General features: G+C 43.6%; 1 protein-coding gene across 1 annotated transcript in view; it reads left to right on the top strand.

The window, feature by feature from the left end:
* CREB3L2 (cAMP responsive element binding protein 3 like 2) overlaps positions 1–27,240 on the top strand; it is a gene marked incomplete at both ends in the record, with an annotated part of 109,765 nt that overhangs the window by 61,527 nt on the left and 20,998 nt on the right. The window contains 3 exons of the mRNA XM_084230080.1: positions 6,880–7,096; positions 21,779–21,954; positions 24,022–24,109. Of these exons, the coding sequence (XP_084086206.1) occupies positions 6,880–7,096; positions 21,779–21,954; positions 24,022–24,109 (481 nt within the window). The remainder of the gene's footprint in view (positions 1–6,879; positions 7,097–21,778; positions 21,955–24,021; positions 24,110–27,240) is intronic.

The following is a 27,240-nucleotide window of genomic DNA, read 5'->3' as shown; positions in this document are numbered from 1 at the left end:
AGCTCAGACAGAGCAGGACTCTGAGAGGCTTGAAGCCAGGACCCGTCTGGGTCCTCCTGGTTACAGTCTGTAGGATTCCTGTTGCTTTTATCTGGAGGTGAAGGAGTGTCCCCTGGAAGTGACTCACTCCTAGTGCATTTAAACAGCAAGGCGAAGAGTAACTTTTACTTCTGAAGTGCGCTCCCTTCCCCCCGCTGTGGCACTTTAGAGATGAGATTGCTTCAGTCATTCTTATGCCATATCTGGCTCAAAGATAAAGGATAATTTTCTAAGGAATATGCTATCTTTTTGTCCTGAAAACTTTATGGCTACTTTCTTTTCTTTCCCTCCTTCCTTTTGCCTCCAATCCACCACCCCACCCCCACAGCCCCCGCCACTTTCTTTCTTACTTTTCTTTCCCCACCACTATCTCTTACTCCTTTTTGATCCTGTCTTTCTCTTCCCTTTCAATCTGAGAAACCTCACTTTAGGGTTGTTGGTGCCTGCTAACTTTTATAAGTATTTTGTTTTGTTGAATCTTCTGCTGTGAAATACATGACTCCATCATTCTGACTTGCTTCACTAAACATAATTCACATGAACCCCAACATTTCATCCTCATGGCTGAATAATATTCCATTATGTAGATATACCACGTCTTCTTAATCCAGTCCTCTGTCAGTGGGCATTTGAGTTATTTTCATGTCTTAGCTGATGTAAATAATGCTACAATAAACTTGTATACTTGTAGAAGATATAATTTTTGAGTTGATGGTGTCTTGTTCTTTGGACAGATGCCCAGGAATGGGATTGCTGGATCATATGGTATTTCCATTATTAGATTTTTTTTTTCGATAAATCCAAATTTTTTCCAAAATGGCTGCACCAACTACCATTCCAACCAATAGTGTAGTAGGGTTGCTCTGAATCCTCTCAAGCACTTGTTGTTGTGAACTTTTTTAATATGTGCCAATCTCACACGTGTGAGATGATATGTCACTATGGTTTTGATCTCCTTTATTAAAAGTGATGGTGAACATTTCCCCATATATTTATTGGCTTTCTGGTACTCTTGGTGAAATGCATTCCCAACATCTTTGATATTGGATATTCCCTTGGAGACAGAATTGTCATATTATAAAACACATACCCTATTCAGAGAACTGGTGGAAGGCATCAGAGGGATCCTCTTTAGTCATCTGTTTCCAGATTCTTCCTATTAGTCATCATCTTATTACAGAATTTGCAGTGTCAAGGTTCAACTCTCAACTTTTCGGTATCAGGTACCACATTGGACCTCCATTTTCTCAAATTAGAATGACGAGGTTGGCCCAGATGATTTACAGATGATTGATAGTTTCTTCGAGCCTCATCTGTCTGTGACTTGGAGCCTGTTACCAAAATGGGGAGTTTTTATGGAATGGAAAAATATCAGATTTCAATTTTTTAGGGTCGGAGGGAGCTGGGAGGATGCACACAAAGAGAACCTTACCTTGTACCTTCCTGATGGGTGATGAGGGAGTGAATGCGCTCAACATTCCCTCGTGGAGTGAAGACTGAAGTGTCGAGAATGGAGGTGTGTGATGAAGGAGGGAAGGAAAGCGGGCCTGCTTTCTGTTTAAGGCAGTAGAAGGAACCTCAGAAGGGAAGTTTATGTATGTAGAGAGGACAAGAGATTCAGGTAGAAGAGATTGGTCAAACATGTCTCTGAATTTGCTTATGTAATGAGAACATAAAAGGGTTGAAAACTGTAAACCAATGTATGCACATTTTGGAATAGGGCTTTAAAAAAACTGCTGCTACTGCTTGTGAAATTTCAGTAAAGCAAGTATCACTTTACCCAAGAAACAAAAAAACAAGAACCCCCAAACCTCTTGTATAACAGAGTTCCGGGCTCAGTCTCAGATTTCTTTATTTAGAAAAATTTGTAATGTACTTAAATTTGGGAACCAGAAAGAAAAATTGGGTCTCCTTGACATTTCACTGCAATAGGATTTGCCTTGTGAGCTACTTTTCACTTGTGATTTTCGTCAAGTCTCCCTTTTTTCCCCTTTGGGGGGGCATCTGGCCATTTTCTGTGTGGTGTGTGAGCTGGGCATGTACACAGGGCCAGGGACACTCAGGTCTGAGGAGCACTGCCCTTGAGATTATGTGAGGGGGTGGGGAGGCGGGACCCTGGGAGAGCAAAGGCAGGACAGCATGCCCTCTAGATTTTTGCGCCCTTTAAGGAGTGGTCAACTTGCCCCCACCACGTCCCTAATCTGTGGCTCCAGTTTGGAGCATTCTGTGCTCCAGACATAGCTCATAACTGTGATTTTTGTCAGTAAAAACTTTCTCCCCCAGCCTGAGAACAAGCCTCCCAGCCAGAGGCCTGCAGCAAAGGCTGTCCCTGCTCCGGGCAGCTGGCCTGGAGAATTGGCTCTTTGTGGGGCACTGAGGGTGGAGCTCAGGCAGGCTCTGGGTGAGGGCTGGAGGGGGTGTTCTGCTTTCAGAACCTTTACTTTCTGCTCCTTTCCAGTCTCACTGCCCCGGAACGGGCTAACAGGGGCCAAACTAAACAAATCCAAGAAGCAGAGCAGGCGTTTTCCTCCTCTTTTCCTGAATTGAAAAGCATTGGCATCTTCATTGTATGTTACCTGCAACATTTGAGAAAATAATAGGGCATTTCAGCTGAACAGGTCATTAGCATGGCCTGTAGCCATGCGAGTATCATTACTATTATCTCCACAGGGAGAGCCGAATGGGGATCCGTGGCCTCCCTCTCCAGCGTCCCCGGAGACACAGGGGTTGGGGAGCCACCTGAAATCCTGTCCTTTGTGGGCAGGGCTTGTGGGCCTTTTTCCATCAGGAAGCTTTCAATACACTCTCAAAAAGGGAACACACAGCACAAAGGAGAGAAACTCCTGAACAAGTCCAAAGCCCCCTCTCTCCTCTCTTCTCACCCCCCAGCACATGCACATGCACACGCAGAGTTTTATGAATAGGGAAACAGCTTCCAGAAGACGTGGGTGACTATCAGCGAAGTTCAGGCCAGGGCCCTGAATCCCTGTCCTTCCCAGGCCAGCGCTCTGCGGTCAGCTCCAGCGCCAAAAAGGCCCGGGGGGCTGACAGGGAGGGCAAAGCCGCTTTAGAACTTGCTCCCGGAGCCCAGTGTTCGAAGGGGTACAGGCCAGAGGTTTCAGGTACCATGTGGCCTCAGGACAGTGCTCTCTTTCTAAGAGGACCTCCCTCCGTCTCCATCCGTCCTTCTGCCCACAGCCCCCAGCGTCCTGCCGGAGTAGCTGCCGCCCTGTTTGTTGGATAAATGAACCTCAGTGGTGAGCAGTGCAAGGACGGCAGCTGAGTAGCTTATGCAACCAGCCATTTGAGCTCGAGAGTCTTGACTTTTTCCTCGTACTTTGTTCTTCCTTCCTCGCCCCCTCAGCTCATGGGGTAATTGTTAGCAGGCGGTGCCCAGACCATGAACCACTTTTTTTTTTTTTTTTTAAAGTAACTCATGGTATGTTTATAAAATGAAACACTCTTTCTCAAAATATACTTTGCACTGGGGAAAAAAGGGATCTACACAAAGTGAAAATTAGCTGGTAGCTTTCAGTGTAGGCCAGCCCATGGCAAGCATATTTGTCTTCATTCCCTCAGAGAGAACTTGAGTTAAGATTTAAAAAAAATTTTTTTTGAAGATTTTTTTTATTTATGCATACAAGAACTGGGGTATAGGCCAGAGGTCAGGGGGGAGCGGCGGTGAGAGGATTCACCAGGGACAGAGTAGGGAGCAGAACACATGGATTGACTGAAATACACTGCTGAGGGGAGCAGGCCGGGAATCGAACTCATGCTGCAGTGGCTGCAGATAGCTTTATAGTGCTGAGACTTAACCCCTTGTGCCACCAGGGAGGCTCAGCTTGCAGCCTGTTCTTGAAGTCAGGGTCACTCTATTTCTTTCGTCAAAGTAAATGCAGTACTGGGTGAAAAGGCTTCATGAACACTGTCTAGAATAGTGCTGTTCCAGTCCAGCCTTTGTGTTCTCTCCATCACGGAATGGGGTCGGGCAGCGAAGGGCCCTTGGCCGAGAACCCTCAGAGCTGCTGACTACTCAGACCTCATAAACCACTCTTCCTTTGCAAGCTCCTATGACAGCTAGTTAATGACCTGCAACCACAAGTGTTAGGGCTTCAGAGGCAGCGTTAGAAAGTAAGGCTTGTTTAGAAAGCTAGCAGTTTCTTCACTTTATCACATTTGTAAATGTGAATATGCCTTCAAACATCTGTTAGCACTCACTTAAAAATGATGGGAGGTCTAGACTAATTCAAATTTGCTTAGTGTTAGATTGAAACAAGAGATAATTGTGGCGTGCAGATGATCTATGATCTGCTGGGATCAGAGCAGGGTGGGAGAAATGGTCCCATCTGGGCTAAAGCTTTTTTTAGGCCCAATCATAAAAGATTTAAGTAAGTTGGCAATGAAAGAGGCATCAAAGCAAAAACATGTCAAATCAAGAGCCACGTATCCGAAGAGGTTTTTTTAATTAATTAATTTATTTATTTATCTTTTAAGATTTATTTATTTGTGCATACAAGAACTGGGGTACCAGCCAGGGGTGTGAGGGGTGGTGGTGAGAGGACTCACTAGAGACAGAGTGGGGAGCAGAACAGGTAGATCTAATGAAGTACACTGCTGAACCATGTGGGTAGCTCCCTGGCTGGGGATCCAACTTGTGCTGCAGTGGCTGCAGACAGCTTCATAGTGATGTGTCTTAACCCCTTGTGCCACCAGGGAGACCCTGAGGAGTTGTATTTAATCAAGAAAATGAAAGATCAATTCAAAAGGAGTCTGTCTGGGATGACTTTGCAATAGAAATGGATCTGTTTTGTCTTAGAAAGTTTCGTGATGGGTAGAGAGAGAAATCAAAGGATATTACTAGGAAACTGTCCACGTCACAACACCCCCCACCCCACACACGGGGATGCGAAAGGATGATGTTCATAATAGATGAGTTGATGGGCCATTGGTGAGTTAATTTTGTTTTTAACTGTGGTGTCCACCATGTGTCAGCTGTAGTAGAAAGTGCGTGGGTAAGACTTGGGGTGGAATCTCAATTCTGCCTTCTGTCAGTTAGTTGTGAACCCCCCTCGATGTACTACTGACCCCGAGCCCCGATCTGCTCATCTATAATTGAGGATGTGTGTATCATCTAGGAAAGCATCTAGCTCCATTTCTGAAAATCTAATATGTCACACGCTTAGTTCATCACTGAGCACCTGAGCATCCACATCATCATCAGTGAGCATTATCATCAGGCTTTTATATTCGGCACAGCCTGGCTGTGCAGTTATGTGGTGGGGCTCAAATACCTCTCTCCTGGGAGAAGCGATGTAGGGAATATTCAGACAATTTGAAGTAAGAGGACCTCCTTCAAGGTCAGGCTCAGACAGGAGCTGGATTGTTGTGAGTGTTGATTGAAAGTAAAGCCACAAAAGTACTTTGTAAACCTACTAAGCTTAACTGAGCTATTAAAATTATGCCATGTGTTTGAAAGAATGCTCCTAGAATTTCATAACCTTTGGGTTCACTTGAGTAGTCCTTTTGTGAAAACATTTGTAGGATCCAGAAAGTCTCCCTCTTAGAGGCTCACTTTGCTCCTTTCTCTGATTTTTGGCCATCTCTCACTGGCTGGCATTTGCGATGGGTTTACTCTGTCCTGTTTCCTGCACTAGCAATGGAGTGTTGACCTATGTGTTGAGCCCCGGTACCCACAGTTGTCAAGAAGACCCAGCTGGAGCTGATTTCCTGGCTGAGTCACAGCATCTCTGTGGGACAGTTGGGTATATTTTTCCAAACTCAAGTAGCTCCTTGGGGCCCCATGTTGCATTCCTAGGTATGGGCAGTAGTTAGGTCCAGTTGATCCCTCCTCCTGTGGGGGTTCTTTTTCTAGAGGGAAGATTATCATAATGCACTTGATGAACACCGTGATTTCTGAAGACTGTCTATCATTAGGGCTAAATTGTTTGGTAACATGATCATTACCACAACAGCCAAAGTCAGATGTGTGCAAGGAATGATAGCGGAGTTAGAGAAGGTTTATTGTGGGTTATCTAGGGGATGTTCATGAAAACATTCATTAGTGTGGCCAGGGGAGAGAAAACACAATGTCAGCAGAGCACCCCACCTGGGCAACTTCCTTGGGAAAGTAGGGGCGATCAAAGAGGGCCTCACTTCACCGGTGTTAAAAGGGACCCCAGAGGCTTAGCAGGTCAGCACAGATAGTCAGAGTTGACACTGTAGCTTGAGGGACAGAATTGTGATTTGGAAATGCAGGAACTGTGAGTTTGACTCTTGCTTTTGCATTTTACTTTCTGTGTTCTTTGTTACTCTTTTTGTTACTGTAATTTTGCTGAATATTCACCGTCAGACAAGTAAGTTTGCTTAGGGAATCAGATCCTGACTTTGGGTTATTTTATGATTAGAAAACCTAGGTTCTAATTTTAACCTGGCAGGCTTTCTGAGACCACCTGGTGCTGTTTTTTCTCCATCTTGGAACATTTCTGACATCCATGAGAAATCCATCCTATATAACCTCTTGAAGGAAGACCCAGGTGTCCACAGTCCCAGCATGGCATCTTCCCCCATCAACTTTCCAGTCCATGGCAGTCTCCCAGTGAGTCCAGATGAAATCGGCTCACCCACCCAACCATCTGTGGGGCTGTCAAAAATACTAAACTGTGGTTATCTTCAGCCACTAAAGCTTTGGGGTGGTTTGCTAAAAGCCATCGATAAGTGGACATTGTATATGAGTGACTTCATTTGAAGCAGTGGGTGATGTGTTTGTCTCAAAATATGTGTGGAGAATAAATATTAGATTATGGCTAAGAGAAACTGAGTTCTTCCTTTGTTTTCTTGCAGCACTTCTCGGAACTCCTGGATGAATTTTCCCAGAATGTCTTGGGTCAGCTCCTGAATGACCCTTTCCTCTCTGAGAAGAACGTGTCAATGGAGGTGGAGCCATCCCCAACCTCCCCAGCACCTCTCATCCAGGCCGAGCACAGCTACTCCCTGTGTGAGGAGCCCCGGGCTCAGTCACCTTTCACCCATGTCGCCACCAATGACAGCTTCAATGATGGTAATCACTGAGACTTAACCCCTGTGCCCTCAGGGAGGCCCTGGGTTCCTCTTTTGCCATGTACCTATTCCCTGACATGTCTGTGCTTGGGCTATGGAGAAATGCAAAGACACACAGGATGTCTTTCTCTAGCCTAGACCACGGGACTTGCTCTGGGTGATCGTGACTGCTTTCTTTGACCTTTGGATCGGACAGCAGAGCATCCTTATGCAAATCCGCTTGTCCTAGATGCTTGATAATTCCTGTAAGCCATTGTTTCAAGAGGTCATGTCATTTTATTCCGAGAAAGAATTTATTTTTATGACTAGTCTTCTCAATAGAAGATTCTCAGGTATCTTCCTAACCATCCTCTACCCACATGACATTTTCCATGGGCTCCACATATGTGAGATCTTGGTATGAGTCCCAGACTTTTTCTTTGGTTATCCTGTCATGTCCCATCAATGCCATCAGTGGGGTATTTGTTCAAGGCCTAGTTTTCCTGGTCTTAGATGTTAAGATGTTTTTGATTATTGCTTTATGGGCCTTTGATTGGTATGTGCTGTGTCTTTTAAGATCTTCAAGGTAATTCCCCCCTTTTAATTTAATTTTAAGTTCAGTTTTTAAATTTAAGTTTAAAAATGAAATAATGTAATCTAAATTATTTAAAATGAAATAATTTAATAGTTAAATTTAAATTATTTAAATTTTGGGCCTCCCCTGGTGGCTCAGGCAGTTGAGCGCAGCGCTGTGAAGCTGTCCGCAGCCTCTGCAGCGCCAGTTCAATCCCGGCCGGCCAGCAAGGGTCCCACATGGCGTGGCAGACCTCTCCTTTCTCACCAGCTGCTCCCCTCAGCAGTGTATTTCGTCAGTCTGCCTGTTCTGCTCCCCGCTCTGTCTCTGGTGAATCCTCTCACCCTCCCATGCATCTGACCTGTACCCCAGTTCTTGTATAAATAAATGAATAAATATTTAAAAAATAATAAATAAATAATTTTAATTTTAAGTTTAATTTTAAGTATGACCAGCTATATTAGTACCTTGAGTAAGCTGTAAAAACTGTATTGCCTATTCCTAGTTCAGCATGTGTGTTCATCTCCCAGGAATGTAACATGGTGGGAATGGCCACTAACTCAACTTCCTCCAGCTGGACCTGCTCTCCTCCTCCACTCCTTATACCACTGGGCATATGGCCACATCTCTTGAAGGTGGCTGCCTGCAGAACGAGTTCCCTCATGCATCCTTTATGTTACAGGCAAATGCCTGTATCTACTTCCTCAAACAGGACTTTGGCTTTGTGGGGATTTCCCTCATCCAGCAAGGGTCCTTAAGTCTACTGCTGGTCTCTAAAGGAACCAACTCTGGAGCCATATCTTGGGGCAGAGAATGCTGCTCTTTTCCATCTCAGATACTTTCTTGCTTTGGATCGAGAGGTATATACCTAGCTGATCCAAGGACATTTGCCCTAATGCTGTGAGTGAATTCTTTCTTGGCTGGATCCTGCTAGAGTCTTATATACTCATATTTTTTTCCTGACAGAAGTATAGGTATTTGATGACCTGCTCCTTCTTCTCTAGAGTTTATTCACTTTTTCTACCTCAAGTCAGGAAAATGGGGTAAGGGAAAGTCTCCAGGGAAGGAAAGGAGGAAATAGAAATGAAATAATTGAAATAAAGGTGTTGTGTGGTAAAATGAAACAATGTGTTTCAAGAAGTTAGGATGGTGGCTTCCACCCTTTTCTCACTGGTATTCTTCCTTCTCTCTTCTTTCTTCTTCTGTTGTACTGATATTGCTCATTCTTTTTCTTCCTTTTTGTCTTTTTTTCTTCTTTCTTCTCCTCCTTTCCCTCTTTCTTCTCCCCACTTTTTTAAAAAAGATTTATTTATTATTTATGCATACAAGAACTGGGGTAGAGGCCAGAGGTGTGGGGGCTGAGAGGATTTGCCAGAGACAGCAGGGAACAGAACAGGCAGGTTGACTGAAATACACTGCCGAGGGGAGCAGGAGGTCTGCTGTGCCATGTGGGTTGCTCCCTGGCCGGGGATCGAACTCATGCTGCAGTGGCTGCAGACAGCTTCTTAGGTTGCATCTTAACCACCCTTGCGCCACCAGGGAGCCCTCTTCTCCCCACTTCATGCCCTCTCTCTTCCTCCTCCTTCAATTTCTTATTAAATGACTTCCAGGAATGTCCTCAGTTCAAATGCAGGAAAATGGCCTCTATTATGACTTAAATAGTTCTCACTTGTGTCATTGATGGAGAAGTCCTGTTCTGGGCTTCCACTGAGATAAATGTGTGCAGGCTCTGCCTTAGATTTATTATTTTAAGGGTAGACCACGGCATTAGATGAAAGGCTAGACTAATTGACCTTTAAGATTTCTTCCAGCCTCATGGTTCTGTGTGGGTCTGGTTTTTTATCTTATCTCATGGTTTTTCCTAGAACTCTCTTCTCTCCTTTGCCAATCTTACTCCCACAATTCCTTTGATGTGTCTATTTCAAGCCCTACTTCTCTTTTGGACACCATTTTCTATGCTTGTATTATTTATTTATTGTTATGTAAAACATTTTTTCAAAATTAATGGCTTAACCAGTAATGATTATTACCTCTCTCTGATTTTTGTGGATAGGAATTCAGGAGTGGCTCACTCAGGTGGTTTTGGTTCAGGGTCTCTCATGAGGCTGAAATCAGATGCTGGCTGAGGCTGCAGTCATCTGGAGACTTTTTGAGGGTTAGAGGATTTGCTTCTAAGATGGCTCACTCACACAGCTGACAAGTTGCTATTGATGATTTTTCTTCTCGCGGGCCTCTCCATGGGGCAACTTGGGTGGCTTCCCAAAGAGTGAGGCTATTTTGGTGCTATAGTTGTCTTTCATACTGAGGGATCCAGGAGCCCAGGGCAGGGATTGAGATACTTTTTCTGACCTAGCCCTGAAAATTATGGGAACTCAGACAGGGAGTCCTGATTCATTGTGGTAGGGACGATGTGGATTTTTTTTTAAAGATTTATTTATTTATTTATACAAGAACCAGGGTACAGGCCAGATTCACGGGAGGGTGAGAGGATTCACCAGAGACAGAGCAGGGAGCAGAACAGGCAGACTGACGAAATACACTGCTGAGGGGAGCAGTGGGCGAGACAGGCCAGTTGGGATTGAACTGGTGCTGCAGAGGCTGCGGACAGCTTCACAGCCCAGCGCTCAACCACCTGCACCACCAGGGTAGGCCCCCATGTGGAATTTGAAGGAGAGGGTCATGGGCGCATCTGGGAAGCTGACCATACTCCTCCCACACTGCTACCATTACCATACTGTTCCTCATGGTGATGCATCAAAGTGACTTTCTTCCATGCCTGAACTGCTTTATCATGTCTTATCAGTACCCTGCAGGTACTGCTCACCTAGTGAGCATTGAGTTCACATTGCCAGGCACTGAAGAAAATACATAGAAAACAGTATTTCTTATTACAGGACTTTTCAGGTAGGGAGTTAGAAATGTACACAATTGATTGTAGAAATCTGGAAAACGTGGTTATATTGTGTCCAGATTATGTGTCCTCTGGCAGAGCTCAAATTCTGCTTCACTGATTTATGCTGGGCAAATTATTTGACTATCCATGCCACAGTCCCCTGGGGTATAAAACTAGGATAATGACAGCTTCTATTTCATGTCTTTTTGTTAGAATTAAGTACAAAATATATTCCAATGCCTAGCCCAGGCCCTGACTCTTCAGAATCTTTTTCCTAGCTGCTATTGAAGTGATCATTATTTAAAACCAAGAACAGCTAGTGAACACTAGGGTCTTTGGTGATCAGGAAGGATTGTGGAAGATTTCTCAACTTTTCAGTGTATTTTCTACAATGAAAAAATAATGGATTCCTAGTTGTCAAACTCACTATAGGATTGTTTTATTTTTATTAGTTTGTTCTTTATATGTCCATTAGATTCAGCAAATCTGCTTTTAATTTGGATATATAAGAGGGCAGAGACTAACTTAGAATCTGATGGAGTTGGTTTCTGAGGACCAGCAAAGTCAAACATTTCCTTGAGGACTAGTTAGGATATTTAAGACAATATTCCAAGAAGTTATTGGGTTATCAATAAAGTCATGATGCATTTTTTGCTTGAAAAACATAGGAAAAAAATACGTCATGACTTTTCTGACAACCCAATATATGGCAGGAAGATATAAAAAGGCTCAGGAAGAGCTTCACATCACTTTCCTATTGCACTATCTCTGATTGTTCCCCATTGTTCTGCAGAATAAAACTGACCTCACAGCGTGGCTTTGAGGTTCTTCATGGGCTGGTCCTGCCCAACTACAGGCTAATACGAGTGTTCTGAGCATGTTTAAGATGCGCTAGGCTAAGAAATGACGTTCCATAGACTGGGTGTATTAAATGCATCTTTTTTTTTTTGAAGATATATTAATTTATGCATGCAAGAACTGGGTACAGGCCAGAGGCTGGGGAGAGGTAAGAGAATTCACCAGAGACAGATGTGGAGCAGAACAGGCAGATCTACTGAAATACATTGCTGAGGGGAGCAGCGGGCAAGGCAGGAGAGGTCTGCTGCACCATGTGGGTCACCTCCCTGGCTGGGGACCAAACTCCTGCTGCAGCTGCTGCTGATAGCTTCATAGTGCTGAGACTTAACCCCTTGCACCACCAGGGAGACCTTTAAATGCATCTTTGACTTAGTAATATTTTCACCTTACTGTGGATTTATTGGGATGAAACCCTTCATAATGCAAGGAAGATCTATTATATTCAGATAGTTAGCTCCATAGCGTAGGCTTGCTGTTCTAAATTCTGCAGATTGGGGATGACTGGAAACTTTCCCCTTCAATACTCATGTGTGTTGAACATCACTACTGTTTGTCAGGCACTATCCTAGGTACTCGGGTGGGGCATAACAGTAGATTAGATTCTGCCTGTAATATCTGGAGTCTAGTGAAAATATCATGTACCCAAATATTTATCAGAGAGAATTCATCTGGACCTTGAAGGGTTGAGCAGAGTTGATTCAATGGTAATGTTTGGAGGGAAGCAGATGGAGGGCAGAAGCCTAGGGCATTGTTTCTTCCCAGATAAGATCCCCAGTGAAATAAGTGCAAATAAGCAGACTAACAACAGTTCAGTGTCATTTCTCCCTTGATGACACTATCATTTTTAAATTCTAATTAATATAAATGCAGCATAAAGGAAAATGAGGATACCACCTACACTAATGAGGGGCTAACTAATCAGTTGATCTTTTCCAAGAAGCCTTTCTTATCATTAGGCCAAAGCACACTCTATTCAGTTAGCCCAACTGGCACTTTGCTCTATTTATAGGTCCTGTACTGCAATAGGCTGTACTAGTATTTTTCTGAGAATAGGTACAACAGGTCAGATATATTTTGCAAAGCATTTCCGATTCACAGTTCATCTTTGTTAAGTGCTGATTTCTCTCTGTGTAAAAGCCACCTTCCCTAGCAAAAGTGCTTTCATAAGTAGAGGATAATAATGGCCACAGACAGTAGCCATCAGGGCTGTGTGACATCAGAGGCAGGCACTGTGCGTGAATGGATGGGGGACTTGCCTAGGAAAGGTTTGTCTGTCTATGTCTTAGCATTCATTATTTTTCTGAGTTTTGTGGATGATCAATGTTTAGAATTGTTTTATTTCTTTTAACCCCAATTTGTATCCCTCTTAAGGGAGGATCGGTCCTCCCTTGACAGAGCCAAGCACTCTGTTAAGCTGATCGCCATCCCACTAGAGGTGGAAGATAGTTCTTTAGGCAATGCACTCATAGGCAGCTTTCTGTATTAAATTTAATATTCTTTATCTCTTGCATTGTGGAAACAGCTTAAGCAAAACTAGGATTATTTTTTTCTAGTGAAGGGTAGTGGGTATTTAATTATATCTGGGGAGCCAATAATTGAGATCTCCTTGTACAATTTTACTTAGATTGAACACAGTTCTTCTGTAATTAGCCCTAAGCCTGAAAGAACGTGGTAAGATAGGCAGTTTGAGTAGCTACTCTCTCCTTGTTAATTAGGATTTTTCCCTTTTCTTCTTCTTCTTCCCCTACCCCCTCTGTCTCACTCTTACCACATCTCATTTTTTCTTCTGATGTTTTTCCCTTTCTCCTCTTCCTTCAATCCCAGGCCAATTATATCAGACAAACTTAGTGTTTTTTTTAATTCTGTTTTCCTATCATGGACCCTCAGATGGATCATAGACCCCTGAAATTGTATGCAAAGTTTTGGGCTATCACCAGTTGTCAGTTTTTCTGCTGAAAACATTCATGACTTTTTCATAGATTCTCAAAAGAGTCTAGAACCATAAAAAGACTGAAATTACTGGGCTAAGGTTACATAGGAATCACGTGTCCGCAGTGCTGAACTTGAGTGTTGACTTCTGTGTAACATGGGAGATAAGGAGCCTCATGCTCTTCAGCACCCACAGGAGCCAGTCATTGGAATGTGGGCTTAGCCTTAAAAGCCTCCAGAAAGACATCCAACTCCCATAGCCTCCTCTTCTCCCTACAATTAAGGCTGTGAACCAGATTGTAAGCAGTGTTTTCTGTTCTTACCAAAAAAATGAGATGATATAAACAGATAAGCAGAAACATCCAAATAAAATGCATGTGGATATTTTTGTGCTTTGAGGAATAGAAAGCTTATATTTGATTGGTCAAGATTTTGTACCTTGTCACGTGGAGCCTATGTTCCTGAGTTATTCTATTTTAGTCCTATTCCTCTGTAATTAAATTGGGATGCTAGGTAATCATTTGCTTTGTTGTTTAATTTCTGTCTTCTTGCTAAAGAAGAAACTGGATAGGGCTATTCAGAGAGAACTGGACATGCCCTCTTCTTCCAAGATGATATTAGAATAAAGTTAGAAAATATATGAATTATTGACAGATCATATAAAATAGTGATATAAAAGTGGTTTTAATATGGTATTTACACTGTGTACAAGTCATGGTAACTTCTTTTATGTGCTAGACCAAGGCCTAGAGATGGTACAATAAGGAACACAAATAATAGTCATCTTCCTTCTCATCAATCTAGTTGGGCTTCTTACACAAGCTCTCAGAGCAATGGATGGCTGTTTTGCTAAGTATGGATAGCCTGAATTTATGCTGCTGTTTTCAAAGGTAGGAATGAAAACAATAGTCTATGAGCTTTAGATGAGCTGGTGTGAATGATCTTGGGGTAAATGGGACAGCCCGTGGAAAGTAAAAGTGTCAGGGTTTGATGGGAAATGGCCTTCAGAAAGTGGGATGGAATATTATGGAGATTAGAAGATGAAAATAACGTCTCATGGCTGAGGATGCCAGAAAATAATGTCTCAAGGTGTGCATGGAGAAATGGAAAGGTTTAGAACATGCATGGCAGAGAAAGAATGGATTTTGAAATGCTGAGATGAAACTCAAAGAGGGATTAGCACATGCTCAAGTCTGACTTTGGTTTCCAATGTTGACATGCTCTTGATGTTGAAAGATTCCAAGGAGGTGGATGGAAGCTGAAAGAAAGTCCCAGAGGTGATGACTCACTGTGCCTTCATCATGGGTGGTTTGAGTTACTGAACCAGCCTAGAGGAGATAGATGTGTCGGTCATCTACCTCGTGAGAAACTGGGTCTCTAGCAGAGTTGGGCATGGTCCACTCCAAGTCTGAAGCCTGCTTGTGGGTCCTTGTTAGTTATCATCTGTTGTGATGATATCTTTTCTTTGACTAACAGGTAAAAAAGAATAATGATCCTTCCCCTTCTTTTTTAAAGTGAAGCAATGACTTTTTTGTGTAGCCATCAAAATGCTAGAATAGTATAAGAAAGCAATATTTATATTTATCTGGCAATGAAAATTACTTTGGCTATTCATAAGTGAGAGTTGTAGATATTTTCAGTGAAGGAAAACTGTACTTAGGAATGTGTGTGTGTGTGTGTGTGTACTAAATAAATCTTTCAAATTGATCTTTATTCCATTGATATTAAATTCATCCACTAAACACATCATCCTATGAAATGACCTGAGATGCTAAATGCTGAACACTGAGGGTCAGCTATGGTAAAGGTTCCTCTCCAAATACATGAATTTGAATCTAGCCTCTGCTTCTGTTGTGAACTTGGCCAGATTACTCAATTCTGTGTCTCACTGTCCTGATCGTTAAAATGGGGACAATAATAAATAATGCTTCTTACTGCTGTATGGAATGGATGAAATGAATTTATTCATTTAGAACATTACCTGGCAGTTAGTAAGCACTACATAAACATTAGCCATTGTTATCTTTCCACAGATGACCATATAATGAACTATGTAATTTACCAACTGACCCCAATTTGAATGACAAGAGTGTGGAAGAGTTTCCATACACATGAGCTCAGAAAGAACACTTTCCTTAAGTGTTTAAGGTATCTGAGAGAAACTGTTGATTACAGTGGCCCATCTAATATGTGAAAATATTTAGAACTGTGCCTGGCAGGCAGTGAGCGCTGAAAACATTTTAGCTGTTATTGGTTGGTCCTTAAACTGCGGTTCTTTCGCTTGCAAAACATTGGATTAAAAATCTGTGTCATTGGTGGAGCTGGAAGGGATCATGCTCAGCAAAATAAGCCAGAAAGAAAAAGAAAAATACCGGATGGTTTCACTCATAGCAGGAATCTAGAAAACTTAAATAAGGGACCAGGAAAATGAATAACTATAAGAAAGAAAATACCAAAATCAACAAACAACTATGAACCAGAGACAATCTATGGGGGGTGGGGGGTGGAGGGTGGGGAAAGGAGGGATTGGGGTCAAAATAAGGGGGTTGTAATTGTAAGAGGAATATAAAAATAAAATTTAAATAATAAAAAAAAAGTCTGTGTCAGCTAAGGTGAGAAACTGTACAGAAAGAACCAATATTGCAACTTTTGTGGAGGCCAATTAATGGGCTCAAAATAACTTTATAGGCTCAAAGTTTATAGGCTCTCTACTCTTGACTAGAGATCTGTTCATCATTGATCTCTTGAAAAGCAATTTACTTGAGTGACCGAGAGCTTAGGCTGTGGAGGCAGTTTACCCAAGAGCCATCAATTAGCTGAGTAACTCTGGGCGAGTCACTTAATCTTGGTTTCTTTGTCTGTGAAATGGGGGTGATAGGAGTGCCTGCCTTACTCTTCGGGCTTAATTAATAATATATGTAAAGCACTTAGTAAAGTACTTAGCTTATGGCAACCACTCGTGGTTAAGTATTTGCTATGTTTGCTCTTAGCAATTTCTTCTCGTGTTACTCATGACTGAAAGTTATTTCATGGTTAGGGCACTCAGAGAGGAGGGTCAGGGGACGGTGACCCCTGACTTCCATTCCAACATGTAGTGGGCTGTAGTTTAATATGATGCTGACATGTTTAGCTGAACTCTGTTTTCCACCTCCCCAGCTTCCAGAACACAGCCTTAGCATTTTTTCCTTTAAGCAAGTTTTATATCAAAAATCAGTCAAGATTTGCCAGCTCCTTTAAAAAATTCCAAGGGGCACACACAGTTAAGCAAATGCTGAGGGACTCATATGAAATATACTTACCTAATTTACAAATATTTCCTTTTCCTCTTAGGCATGTCATGTAAAGTAAATGTATGTGTATATGTGTGTATGTGTTTCATAGAAGTGATATTTGCCCTGTGTGATTGTTCATTTTAAGAACACATGCATATACTATATCACACCATACCACACACACACACACACACGTGTGTGTGTGTGTATAACATTTGTAAAGATATGACCAACTTCCAATTTTATGTCTAATCATTTCTCCTTCTCTGGAGTTCATATCTATTTAATATGATCTTTTATGAAGTGCACATGTGGAAATAACTGAGGCTCTGCAATTCGGTATTGCTTCTGTCTATGTTGGCTTTGATTTTGTGGCTTTTTAGCCCTTCTGTCCACCCTCAAGCCTTGGCAAACTTGGTGTCTGGCCTCATTGCTCAAGCTGCTCCATTTTGTTCTCAGACACAAAGGACTTGCTCATCACCATGAGACAGTGGCTTGTTTTTATTTTCTTGCTGATAGCTAAGTGGTGATGCTCAGGACATGCGCCAGCTGAGTTTGACCTTCGACAGGAAACTGTTTAAATAAAATCAGATGACATGGTGGGTGTTGTTCTTACTCCCTACAGTGTGCACCGCTGACCTTTCTGGGTGATGTTTTCCTTCTGAAATGAAACTTACAAGGCATGTAAACACACTTTAGGGGGAAAATTTTTCATTTAATATCTGAACTTCAAATTCTAGAGAGTAAAAGGGGTAGAGTGTGTACCAACTCTTACTTTTGTAATTAGCCAATAACTCAAACTTCTGTAAATGATTCCCATTCTAAGTAATGGCGGTCTTACTGGTCTTTTTGCCAATAAAATAAAACTCTAAATTTAAGTCATGTGAAAAAAATATATGTTCTACTTATTTTGGTCCCTTTATCCCTTGTGAACCCCCTACCTCATAGGTTACATTTGTCATTTTGTTTTCTCTGATTTGATTTTTATTTCCATTGAGGGACAGAGTACAAGCCAACACCCAGTAGTTTAGAGTGAAAGCTCTTTTCTCTAATTTCAACTGCCACTGGAATGTTGTTCTCACCAAACTTCTTGCTGGCTGACCATCTTCATCTGAAGTCATCTGTTTTATTATGTAACTGGTAGGACTAATCTCTCATTCTACAAATAATTATTCACATCGTTTCCAGTTGATGGTTTGGAAATGAGGTATAGCTGTTTTGCTCAGATGTCCCAGATTTCATTTCTTGTATACACATTCAGCCGTAATGTATCAGGTAGCTTTCTTGCTATATAACAAACCACCCCCAAATTCATGCGTTTTAACATCATCTATTATAGCTCATATGTCTAGCCTATGTTTTGACTGGAGGTTGACTGATTTAGGTGGGAAGCGATGGAGTGATTAGCCTGCTTTTTACGAGATCCACTCACATGTCTAAGGCCAGCTGAGAACTGACTAATTTTGACGAAACTCATTTGGGGATGACTCTGTTTTTGTGTGTCAGCCATCCTTGGAATCGGTAGATTATCCTGGCATATCCTTCTCCTTGTGATGGCAGAAGTACAAGAGTTTAAGTCCAATCATGCCAGAATATTTCCAGATTCCACTTGCATTAAGAAATCTATATCCCATGGGCCAAAGCAAGTCATGTGGCTAATTCCAGGGTGGGGATTGGTCCACAGGGGGTGGGCACAGCAAAATTATTGATAAGAGGACATGGGTAGAGGGAGGAGTGAAGAAGTGGAGCCAGAACTGCAACTTACTGCGTATATTACGGTACTCATTGAATCTTTTTGAATCAAGGGATACTGAGTGGGCCGCTTGAGCCTCTGGGACCTCTATGTAATAATTACCATCATCAGACATAAAGTGGAACAGGAAGAAGCAAACCATGTCTAATAATGATCATCCTGGGATTATTAATACAGTCTCAGTACAGGAAATGTTGAAATAGTATAAAATTTAAAGAAAACAAAAGTTGCTCATGTTCTGAGTTATTCTCTAGAGCAATTTGTGCTATTTTGGCATATTTCCTTGCTATCACGTTCTTTACTAACAGTATATAAATTTATATCTAGGTATTATCCCTTAATATTCCATATAAATCTTTACCTTGCTTTAAAAGGGCTTTATACATGTAACATGTAATATTACTGGCTAGAGAAATATTTTGTTGTATGGATATGCCATAATTCATTAACCTTTGCTTTTGAATGTTTTGGTTATTTTCAGTGTTTTGTGATTATAAATAATGATGCAATAATGAGCATATTTGTGCAAAAATCTTTGCCCATTTGTTTTGTTGTTTTCTCACTGGAAAGGATACTGCCAGGTGCAGAGAGCTTTTTTTAAAGATTTATTTATTTATACAAGCACTGGGGTACAAGGCCAGAGGCGCGGGAGTGTGAGAGAATTTACCAGAGACAGAGCGGGGAGCAGAATAGGCAGAAGGACCGAAATACACTGCTGAGGTCTGCCTCGCCATATGGGATTCTCCCTGGCCGGCCAGGAATCGAACCCACGCTGCAGAGGCTGCGGACAGCTTCACAGCACGGTGCTCAACCCACTGCGCTACTGGGGAGGCCCCTGGGTCCTACCACTTTTGCTGTGTGATCTAGACCTGCCTATCAGTTTCCTCATCTATAAAATGACATATTTCAACTTGATGGGCAAATTTCTTCTAACCCCAACAACACTTTCAAGATAGAGGATTAGATCGCTGTATTGGAGTGGAAGCCTGAAGGCAACAGCAGTTGCCATCAGAAAAGCTCAGGAGAGGAAAAGGAACTTCTTTTGGGCTTCTCTACTGGAAGAGTTCGGTTATCCTTGAAGGAGATTTTTGTATCATAATTCAAGTATCAAGAATCGTCACTTGTCCTTCAGTCTCCATCCCTGACTCAGCGATGATTATATATAATGTTAAAATAGGGGTGAAGGACACTGAACATGAGACTGTAGACTCTTGTCCTATTTTAGAGACACATGCGCTCTGAGAAAGGCTTAGCTAGACTGGAAGAACTCACTTCATTACCCACCTTCACTCTGTCTTGTCATTTTGTATTTGTTAATGCCTCAAGAATCTGGTTTATTGCAGTAATCAAAACTACAGGTTGAGAGGGTCTGGCCTTCCCTCCCAGCTTCCCGGTAACTGCCTGTCTATTTCTTAGGGATGCACCTTTAGGCTTATTTCAGTGTACACTGAAGCTGTAGTTCATCTTTCTCTCCCCTGGCCTCCGCCGGGGATAAACTCCTCCATGTGAACAGGCTGTTGAGTGTTGGCTTCAAATAACAGAGGATCAGCCTGTCACTGCTGTGATCTGTATTCTCTGCTTCTCCAGTTGTCTGGAAATCACCTGAGGGTGTCTTCCGCAGGTGACAGCCCTCCAGTGTCTAAGCTCCTTTTCAGAGTGTCCTTAGAATCTTCTTTTAGTTCCTCATCAGGGCACCTAGCCGATCAGCAGAATTCTGTGTCAAGTACAGTGTGGTCTCCTCCACTGGTCTCCATCAAAAGGCCCTTTGTTCCCACCCTTTCCCCCTCGGTCAGGATGTCGCCCACGCCCCAGTGAGAGGTGGAAATTCCTCCATCACACCACCCCTCGGCAGCTCGATAGGACAAGCTCTATAAGCAAACCATCATCAACCAACAGAAGTCTTGCCCGTCTTTATTTTACCTCCAGGAAATAAGCGGGGACTGGCATCACTCACCCAGTACATTCTAAATTGGATTCAGAGGGGGAATCAATTCCTTTGTGAACGTGGATCTAACTTCTTCCCATGTTTGAAGGGAGTTGCTTATGAAATACCATTTTAATAATCGTGAACTTTCATTTTTAGCTTCTGTTTTTGCCCTTCCCCTCACCCCTGGCAGTTATAAAAGATTTTTATGTCCCTTGTCATAAGAAGACGCAGATCCTTGTGTGTAGAATATTTCATATTGTGAGTGACTTTGCACCCCCTGCGCAGTCAAGCACGAAGGTGGTGTGTGTTTAAACATTTTCATCAAGCAAGGGAGCTTGTTGTTGCTTTATTTTAGCAAAACTGGTGTCGCTAAGGGGTGCTGCCAGGCTCCTGGGAGGGTGCTGAGAGCCAGAGGTACTTTCCTCTGTTCGTCCTGCTGCTTTGCTGCTGTCCCAGGCTTTGTGATAATTACAAAAGCAGCGACAAGCCTACAGCCTGACTTGCCGAGATCAGCCCTTTTCTCCGGAGGAGTATTTAGTCCATTTCAGCCAGGGGCAGGCGTGTCCTATGAACTTCCGAGCTTCCCAGAAGCTAAGTCCAGTTCTGGGAGACTTGGTCAGGTTTAAGGCAAAAATGGGGTCCTGGGGACACAGACAAAGACAAAAGACAGTGAATGAGGAAAAAATAACACAAAAAACAGGAAGGCAAATAACCATCCACTGGTAGACAGATTGACACCTAGCCTGGTTCTCGCTCCTAAGAGAGTCTCTTGCTCATTGTTTGCCAGTCATTTGCTCCTTTCTTATTTTAAATAGACTTGTTTGTTTATTTTTGAATAGATAACACATCACTGTGTGAAAACTAAAAATTCTAAAATGTTACACGTTGAAATTCTCCCTCCTACCTTGTTCCCCATGCACCCTGGCTCCTTCTGCTCTGCCCCAAGCCAAGTTTCTTTCTTTCCTATGTATTCTTCTAGTTTCTTCTAGCTCCACTTCAAAAGAATAGAAGTCTGGAGGCTTACCTTGTCCTTCATTTTTTTTATCCATTTATCTCGCTGCTCATCCTCACTTTATTTTTTTCTACTTTCCGTCATTCTTTGTTAAAGTAACTCCCTTTCTTTGTGTTTTTTAAACTTTTTTTTAGCTTATGCATACAAGAACTCGGGTGTAGGCCAGAGGTATAGGGGTTGGGGGTGAGAGGATTCACCAGAGACAGAGTGGGGAGCAGAACAGGCAAATCTACTGAAATACACTGCTGAGGGGAGCAGCGGGAGAGACAGGAGAGGTCTGCTGTGCCATGTGGGTCAGCTCCCTGGCTGGGGATCGAAATCATACCACATTGGCTGGAGATGGCCTGACAGCCCTGAGACTCTAACCCCCGCACCACCAGAGAGGCCCAGTTAAAGTAACTTCCTTTGAGGCCAACGCTCAGTAGTCATTTGTCCTACGGCTGACGCCTGCTCACGTTCTCACTTGTGCTTGTCTTTTTCCCACAGATGAAGTGGAAAATGAGAAATGGTACCTGTCTACAGACTTCCCTTCAACAACCATCAAGACAGAGCCCATCACAGACGAGCCACCCCCAGGACTTGTCCCCTCTGTCACCCTGACCATCACTGCCATCTCTACCCCTTTTGAAAAGGAGGAGTCCCCTCTGGAAATGAACACTGGGGTATACTCAACTTTCTCTCATCCAAACAGATTGGGTCAAAAGATATAGATCCTCATTCTCCAATAAGGCATTTAATATTTTTGTTTTTTAAAGATTTATTTATTTATGCATACAAGAACTGGTGTATAAGGCATAGGTGCGGGTGGTAAGAGGATTCACCAGAGAGAGTGGGGAGCAGAACAGGCAGACTGACTGAAATACACTGCTGAGGGGAGCAGCGTGGAGACAGGAGAGGTCTGCTGTGCCATGTGGGTAGCTCCCTGGCCAGTCAGGGATCGAACTCCTGCTGTAGTGGCTGGCCATAGCTTGATAGTGCTATCTTTAACCCCTGCATCAGCAGGGAGGCCCCTCGTTAATATTTTTAAAATGAGCGGCTGTATATGTTTAAGGAGATATATCAATGTATGACTGGCTGGCTATCTGAAGACAATATTGAAGTGCTGTCAGCATTGATGATATCACTTCCTTTTTTTTAAGGCATTGTCCACAGAATTGGTAATGAATCTGATTTCATTTTTCTAGAATGCTGCTGCAAATTTAAAAAAACATAGGCTGATATTCATGGCTGAAAAAAAAAAAAAGAATTCTTCACGAGCTAAATTTAGCCAGTGGAAAGGAAGATACTAAGGCGATGGAGCAATCCACAGCTCGCCAGGGCTCTTGGGAATGCCACACTTAGCTCTCCTAGGACATTGCTGAGTTGCCCTGACCCAGTCTGGGGATTCCCCACTGACCAGTTCTCACTGTGACACCATGGAAAGCACATGAGACTGGGGCTTTCTTCCTTGCTGTATTCCACATCTATAGCAAGTAGAAGTTTGTTTTACTCTGCCTTCCCTCCAGGCCTTTCCCGTCTATGCTGGTGCATCAGACTCATTCTGATACATCCAGATGTTGGTAGGTTTGCGATGTTAGAAACCAGTCTTAGCCATCCTTTGAGTTCAAAGCCTCAGGCTATAAAGCGTTGACCCCATTGGCATTCCTTAAGTTGGATTGTCCCCAACAAGGCGTAGTAAGTAGTCTGCTTGTTCAGGACAGGTGACGTGGAAGCAGGTAGGCCCCTAAGGCTTCCCTGCATTCCCCTTTCTCAGTGTTCCACCTGCATGGATGGAGGTGGAAGGGGAGGAAGGCCTGCAGGCAGAGCACATCTCCTGCTCCCCTCTGGAATTCCCTTCTCAGTAGAGCCTGAGTCGATTGGGTTTGGCTTCAACAGTATGTGTTAGTCCTTTTGCTCTGCATGATTTTTTTTTTTAAGATTTATTTATTTATGCATACAAGAGCTTGTGTGCAGGCCAGGGATGTGGGGTATAGGAGGATTCACCAGAGACAGAACAGGGAGCAGAGCAGACAGAACTGAAATACACTGCTGAGGGGAGCAGCGGGCGAGTCAGCAGAGGTCTGCTGCACCATGTGGGTAGCTCCCTGGGTGGAGTTCGAACTCTTGCTGCAGTGGCTGCGGATAGCTTCATAGTGTTGCATCTTAATCCCTTGCCCTACCAGGGAGGCCCCTTGCTCTGCATGATTTTAACTGAGTTGATTTTCAAGTATTAACTAAGACTCTGCTCCCAGTCTATGGGCCAGATACCTTTTTTGTGTTCCTATGGAGCATTTCTTGGTCACGTGTCACGTGGAAGCCTGGCCGGAAGAGTTGCAGCTTGGTTCTCCCACTTCCTACTTGCAGGACACATTGGTGGGAGCCTGTGGGCCTTAAAATTGTGGCTGGGATATTTGATGATAACGTTAATGTCTTATATTACCACTAGTTAGGAGTGGAAAGGCCCCTCTCAAAGAAGCAGCTTGTTCTGTGGGGCCTCTGTCAGCTGTGGAGGAGCAGGGCTGCCCCAGGGAAGATACAGATGACAGCTAGCTAGCTCTCTGGGCAATCTCTTTCGACTTTATTCTTATTTATTTAATTATTTTTAATTGGGGAAATATTTGGATAACTCCATCAGACATCGCCACCATGGTGCATCCACCACCAAATCACCTGTAGTCCACCACCGTAGTCCCTTATGCTTCTTTCCTGCTATTGGTTTTGAAATTCTGTGTTTGAAATTCTTTCCTTAGATTGATTCCTCATGCCAAACCGTTATTCCGAAGATTAAGCTGGAACCTCATGAAGTGGATCAGTTCCTGAACTTCTCTCCTAAAGAAGGTCTGTCTGCCCTCCCTGCGTTCTCCAGGTGGCCACATGGCAGGGCAGCGATTCGGGAGAAGGGAGATGCAGGAGTGGGTACTGGGGTTACTGCTACAATTTAGGCTCCAGTGAAGATAAGGTCTGCTCCCCTCATGCCATCCTGGTGTCCCCAAACTGGAGTGATGGTGGAAACAGACACCCACACGGGCACCTGGTCTATTAGACACGGCCCTAGTGTGAACCCATGGTAAAGTGAATTCACCAGGTGAGCAATACCTGTTTTTGAAGGTTAGTTTGGGTGACAGTGACTGTGAGGGGTCTCCTGCCTATGCGTAGTATTCATTCTTGCCATCCATTTAAAATTAAGCCCTACCAGCCCTGAAGCTGTCACACTCTCACTTTATTCTTCCTCTGCATTGATTTCCTTCTGACACCCCCCTCTTGGTTTCCCTCAGACCCCAGTTAGGACTCCTGAACCCAGGCCCCTACACCTCGTGGAAATGAGCTCTCTGCCTTCTTCATCCAGATACCTCTCACCTTTTCTTAATTCTTTGTCCCTTACATCCCTTTTTATTTACACCTTAGTATAAGTTTAGAAAAAACTTATCAGCGTGGTCAATAAGTAAGGACAAGCACATGCATTTGTTATAGAAAAGTCATGTGCACCATGGTGAACGCTGTCAGTAGGCTCTTGGGAAGTGCAACTTTGAGCAAAACAGCCATAAACTAACTGATATAAATAAGAGTTGCTTCCTTCTGCATATTTCTGTTCACCAAGATATCGCCAAAGTTCTAAATAGAGACCCGAACCACTTGTGATATGAAGCCATCATTTGAATTCATTCACACATTCATTTCTCCTACCCTCTTATTCCAGCTCAGGGTCTCCTGGGGCCACAGCCCGGCCCAGCAGCTCAGGGTACAAGGCAAATAACACCCCTGGACGGGACACCCTTCCATCTCGGGTTGCATCACCCACACTCATATCACACCCACAAACATACCCACATCACACCCGCACTCACACCCCCTGAACTGGGGCAATCAAGACACACCACTGACCCTCACAAGCACATCTTCGGGGTATGGGAGGGAACAAGAGCACCCAGAAAATAGGAGAACATGCCAATTCCACAGACAGTAGCCTCAGTGACAATCCATTTTTCCTTCTCAACAGCCATATAATGAAACAACGTTGAATGAAGCCATGTTGTTTGAGGACCCGCTATACGTAAAGTGTGGGTGTCACATATGACGCTCTTCTGAAAGCATAGTTTACCTTCTTTGCACCAGAAACAAACTCAGGACTTGATGGAGGACAGTTTAATCAGGGCTTTCCTTTGCCTTTCTTTTCACTAATGAATTGTTTCAAAATGTAAGATCAATGCCTCGGGTCTGTGTCAAGACCTTTCTTTGCAGTGGGTGAGAGGTGTTTGTGCCCTCAGCATTATACTCTACTTCATAGCAATTCCCTTCATTTTTATGACACCAGGTGTTACTCTCAAATACGCTTGCTCTTTTATTTATGTTGTGAGATGATTCAGAAAGTGTCATAATTCTAACAGTGAACCCCATGTTGGCTTCAGAATGTGAGATCACTGAGGAGTCATGTTTCCAGAGAAAAGTAAATTGTGGCTCCTCCCTCATTATGCTAGATAAAGAGATCAAGAAATTCAATATTTTTGAATGCATCAGAGCTTCTAGGCAAAGTCACTTGTTGTTCCAGCACTTTCAGTGACCTTGGTGTGGCATTTTAAGTGATATTTAGAAATCTGATACTGAGGTACTGCAGCCCTGTCCTGTGTTCCTTTGTTAGGGCCAAAGGACAGAGGGCAGATCCAGGTTTGCTTCCCTTTTCCTGTCCTGCCACTTCCTTTCCGGGGGGGCATCCCCAAGTTGGAAAGGAGAAAAGGATTAGAGTGATTTGGATGGTGCTGAGTGAAGGGCAGGCCAGCGCTAGGTGCTCTTGTTATTCTCCAGGATTACAGCAGGCGCCCCTGCTCGCCGAGCCTCGCCTTCTGCTGTGTTTGGGCCCTCGGGGTTTGTGGCTTTGGGGAAGCCTTGGTGAACACTGTCAGGACTCCGCCTTTCCAGCCAAACTCAAATTTAAGGCGCAGGCTTGCCCTCCTCAGCTGCTGGGGCTGCTGGCAGGAGTATTGGCCACAGAGGTATGCAGGGTTGTTTTAGAATCTTCTTGAGCCTGAAGAGTGCTCGTAGATGCACACAAAAGCAACCAGACTCAGTCAGACTCGGCAGAGAAAAAAGAAAATATTTCTAGAGTGAAACAATATGTTAGAGACAGCAAGAAAGGGGAGAGAGAGAGAGAAAGGAGGGAGGAGAAAGAGAAAAAAGAAGAAACCCTGTGAATGGGAGGAGAGCAGAGGAAAGGGGTTTCCAAGAGGGCTGTCTCCTGCAGTCACGTTGGCTATGTGGGCATCTCAGAAGGAGTCACCTCCAAAGGCAGTTCCAGGACGTCATTTTTCTGAGGTCAGCGGTGGTGACTCAGAAAGGCCCTTCCCGTCTGTGGAAGCTTGGGCAGTGTCTGCTCGAAGAAGACAGGAAGAGACCCAAGGAAGCCTTTTTCCCAGTCCCCGTAGCTCAGGCGGGGCAAGCCCAGGTGTGTGAGGCCCCAGATGCTGGTGCCTGAGGGACACAGGCTGGGGTGGGGGGCCTGGAAGAGAGTATATGTGCTCCCCCCACCCCCAACAGGGTTCTGAGGTGCTCCGGGCCTTTGGAGGAGAAAGCCCCTCCTTGCGCGTTTATCTTCCAGTTCCCACACCCCTGTCTACGGGTAGATTTAGTGTTCTCCGAGTGAGGAATGCCTGGCGTCTTGCCTGTGGACGTTACCACACATTCCTCCCCAGACAAATGAGCTTTTCTCCCAGCGGTTATGGGGAACCACCTCCCCACCTTCCAGGTTTTTCAATTTTTTAATTTTTAAGAGTCTTTTAAAGTACACTATGCATGAAAATGCCTTATAATACAGGCAAACTATAAAAACAGTTTAAAATGAATAATACAGTGAAAAGCTGGGCCAACACGATGGGTCATTCTCTGCCCCAGTAACATACCTCTCCGACTAGGTCACAATTTCATTAGTTTCTTGGAGTCTTCTAGTGGTTCTTTGTGCAGATACAAACGTACACAGG

Source organism: Talpa europaea (assembly GCF_964194135.1).
Source record: "Talpa europaea genome assembly, chromosome: 3".
Lineage (NCBI taxonomy): Eukaryota > Metazoa > Chordata > Mammalia > Eulipotyphla > Talpidae > Talpa > Talpa europaea.
The sequence above is the reverse complement of the archived record's forward strand: the minus strand, read 5'-3'. Positions and strand labels throughout refer to the sequence as shown.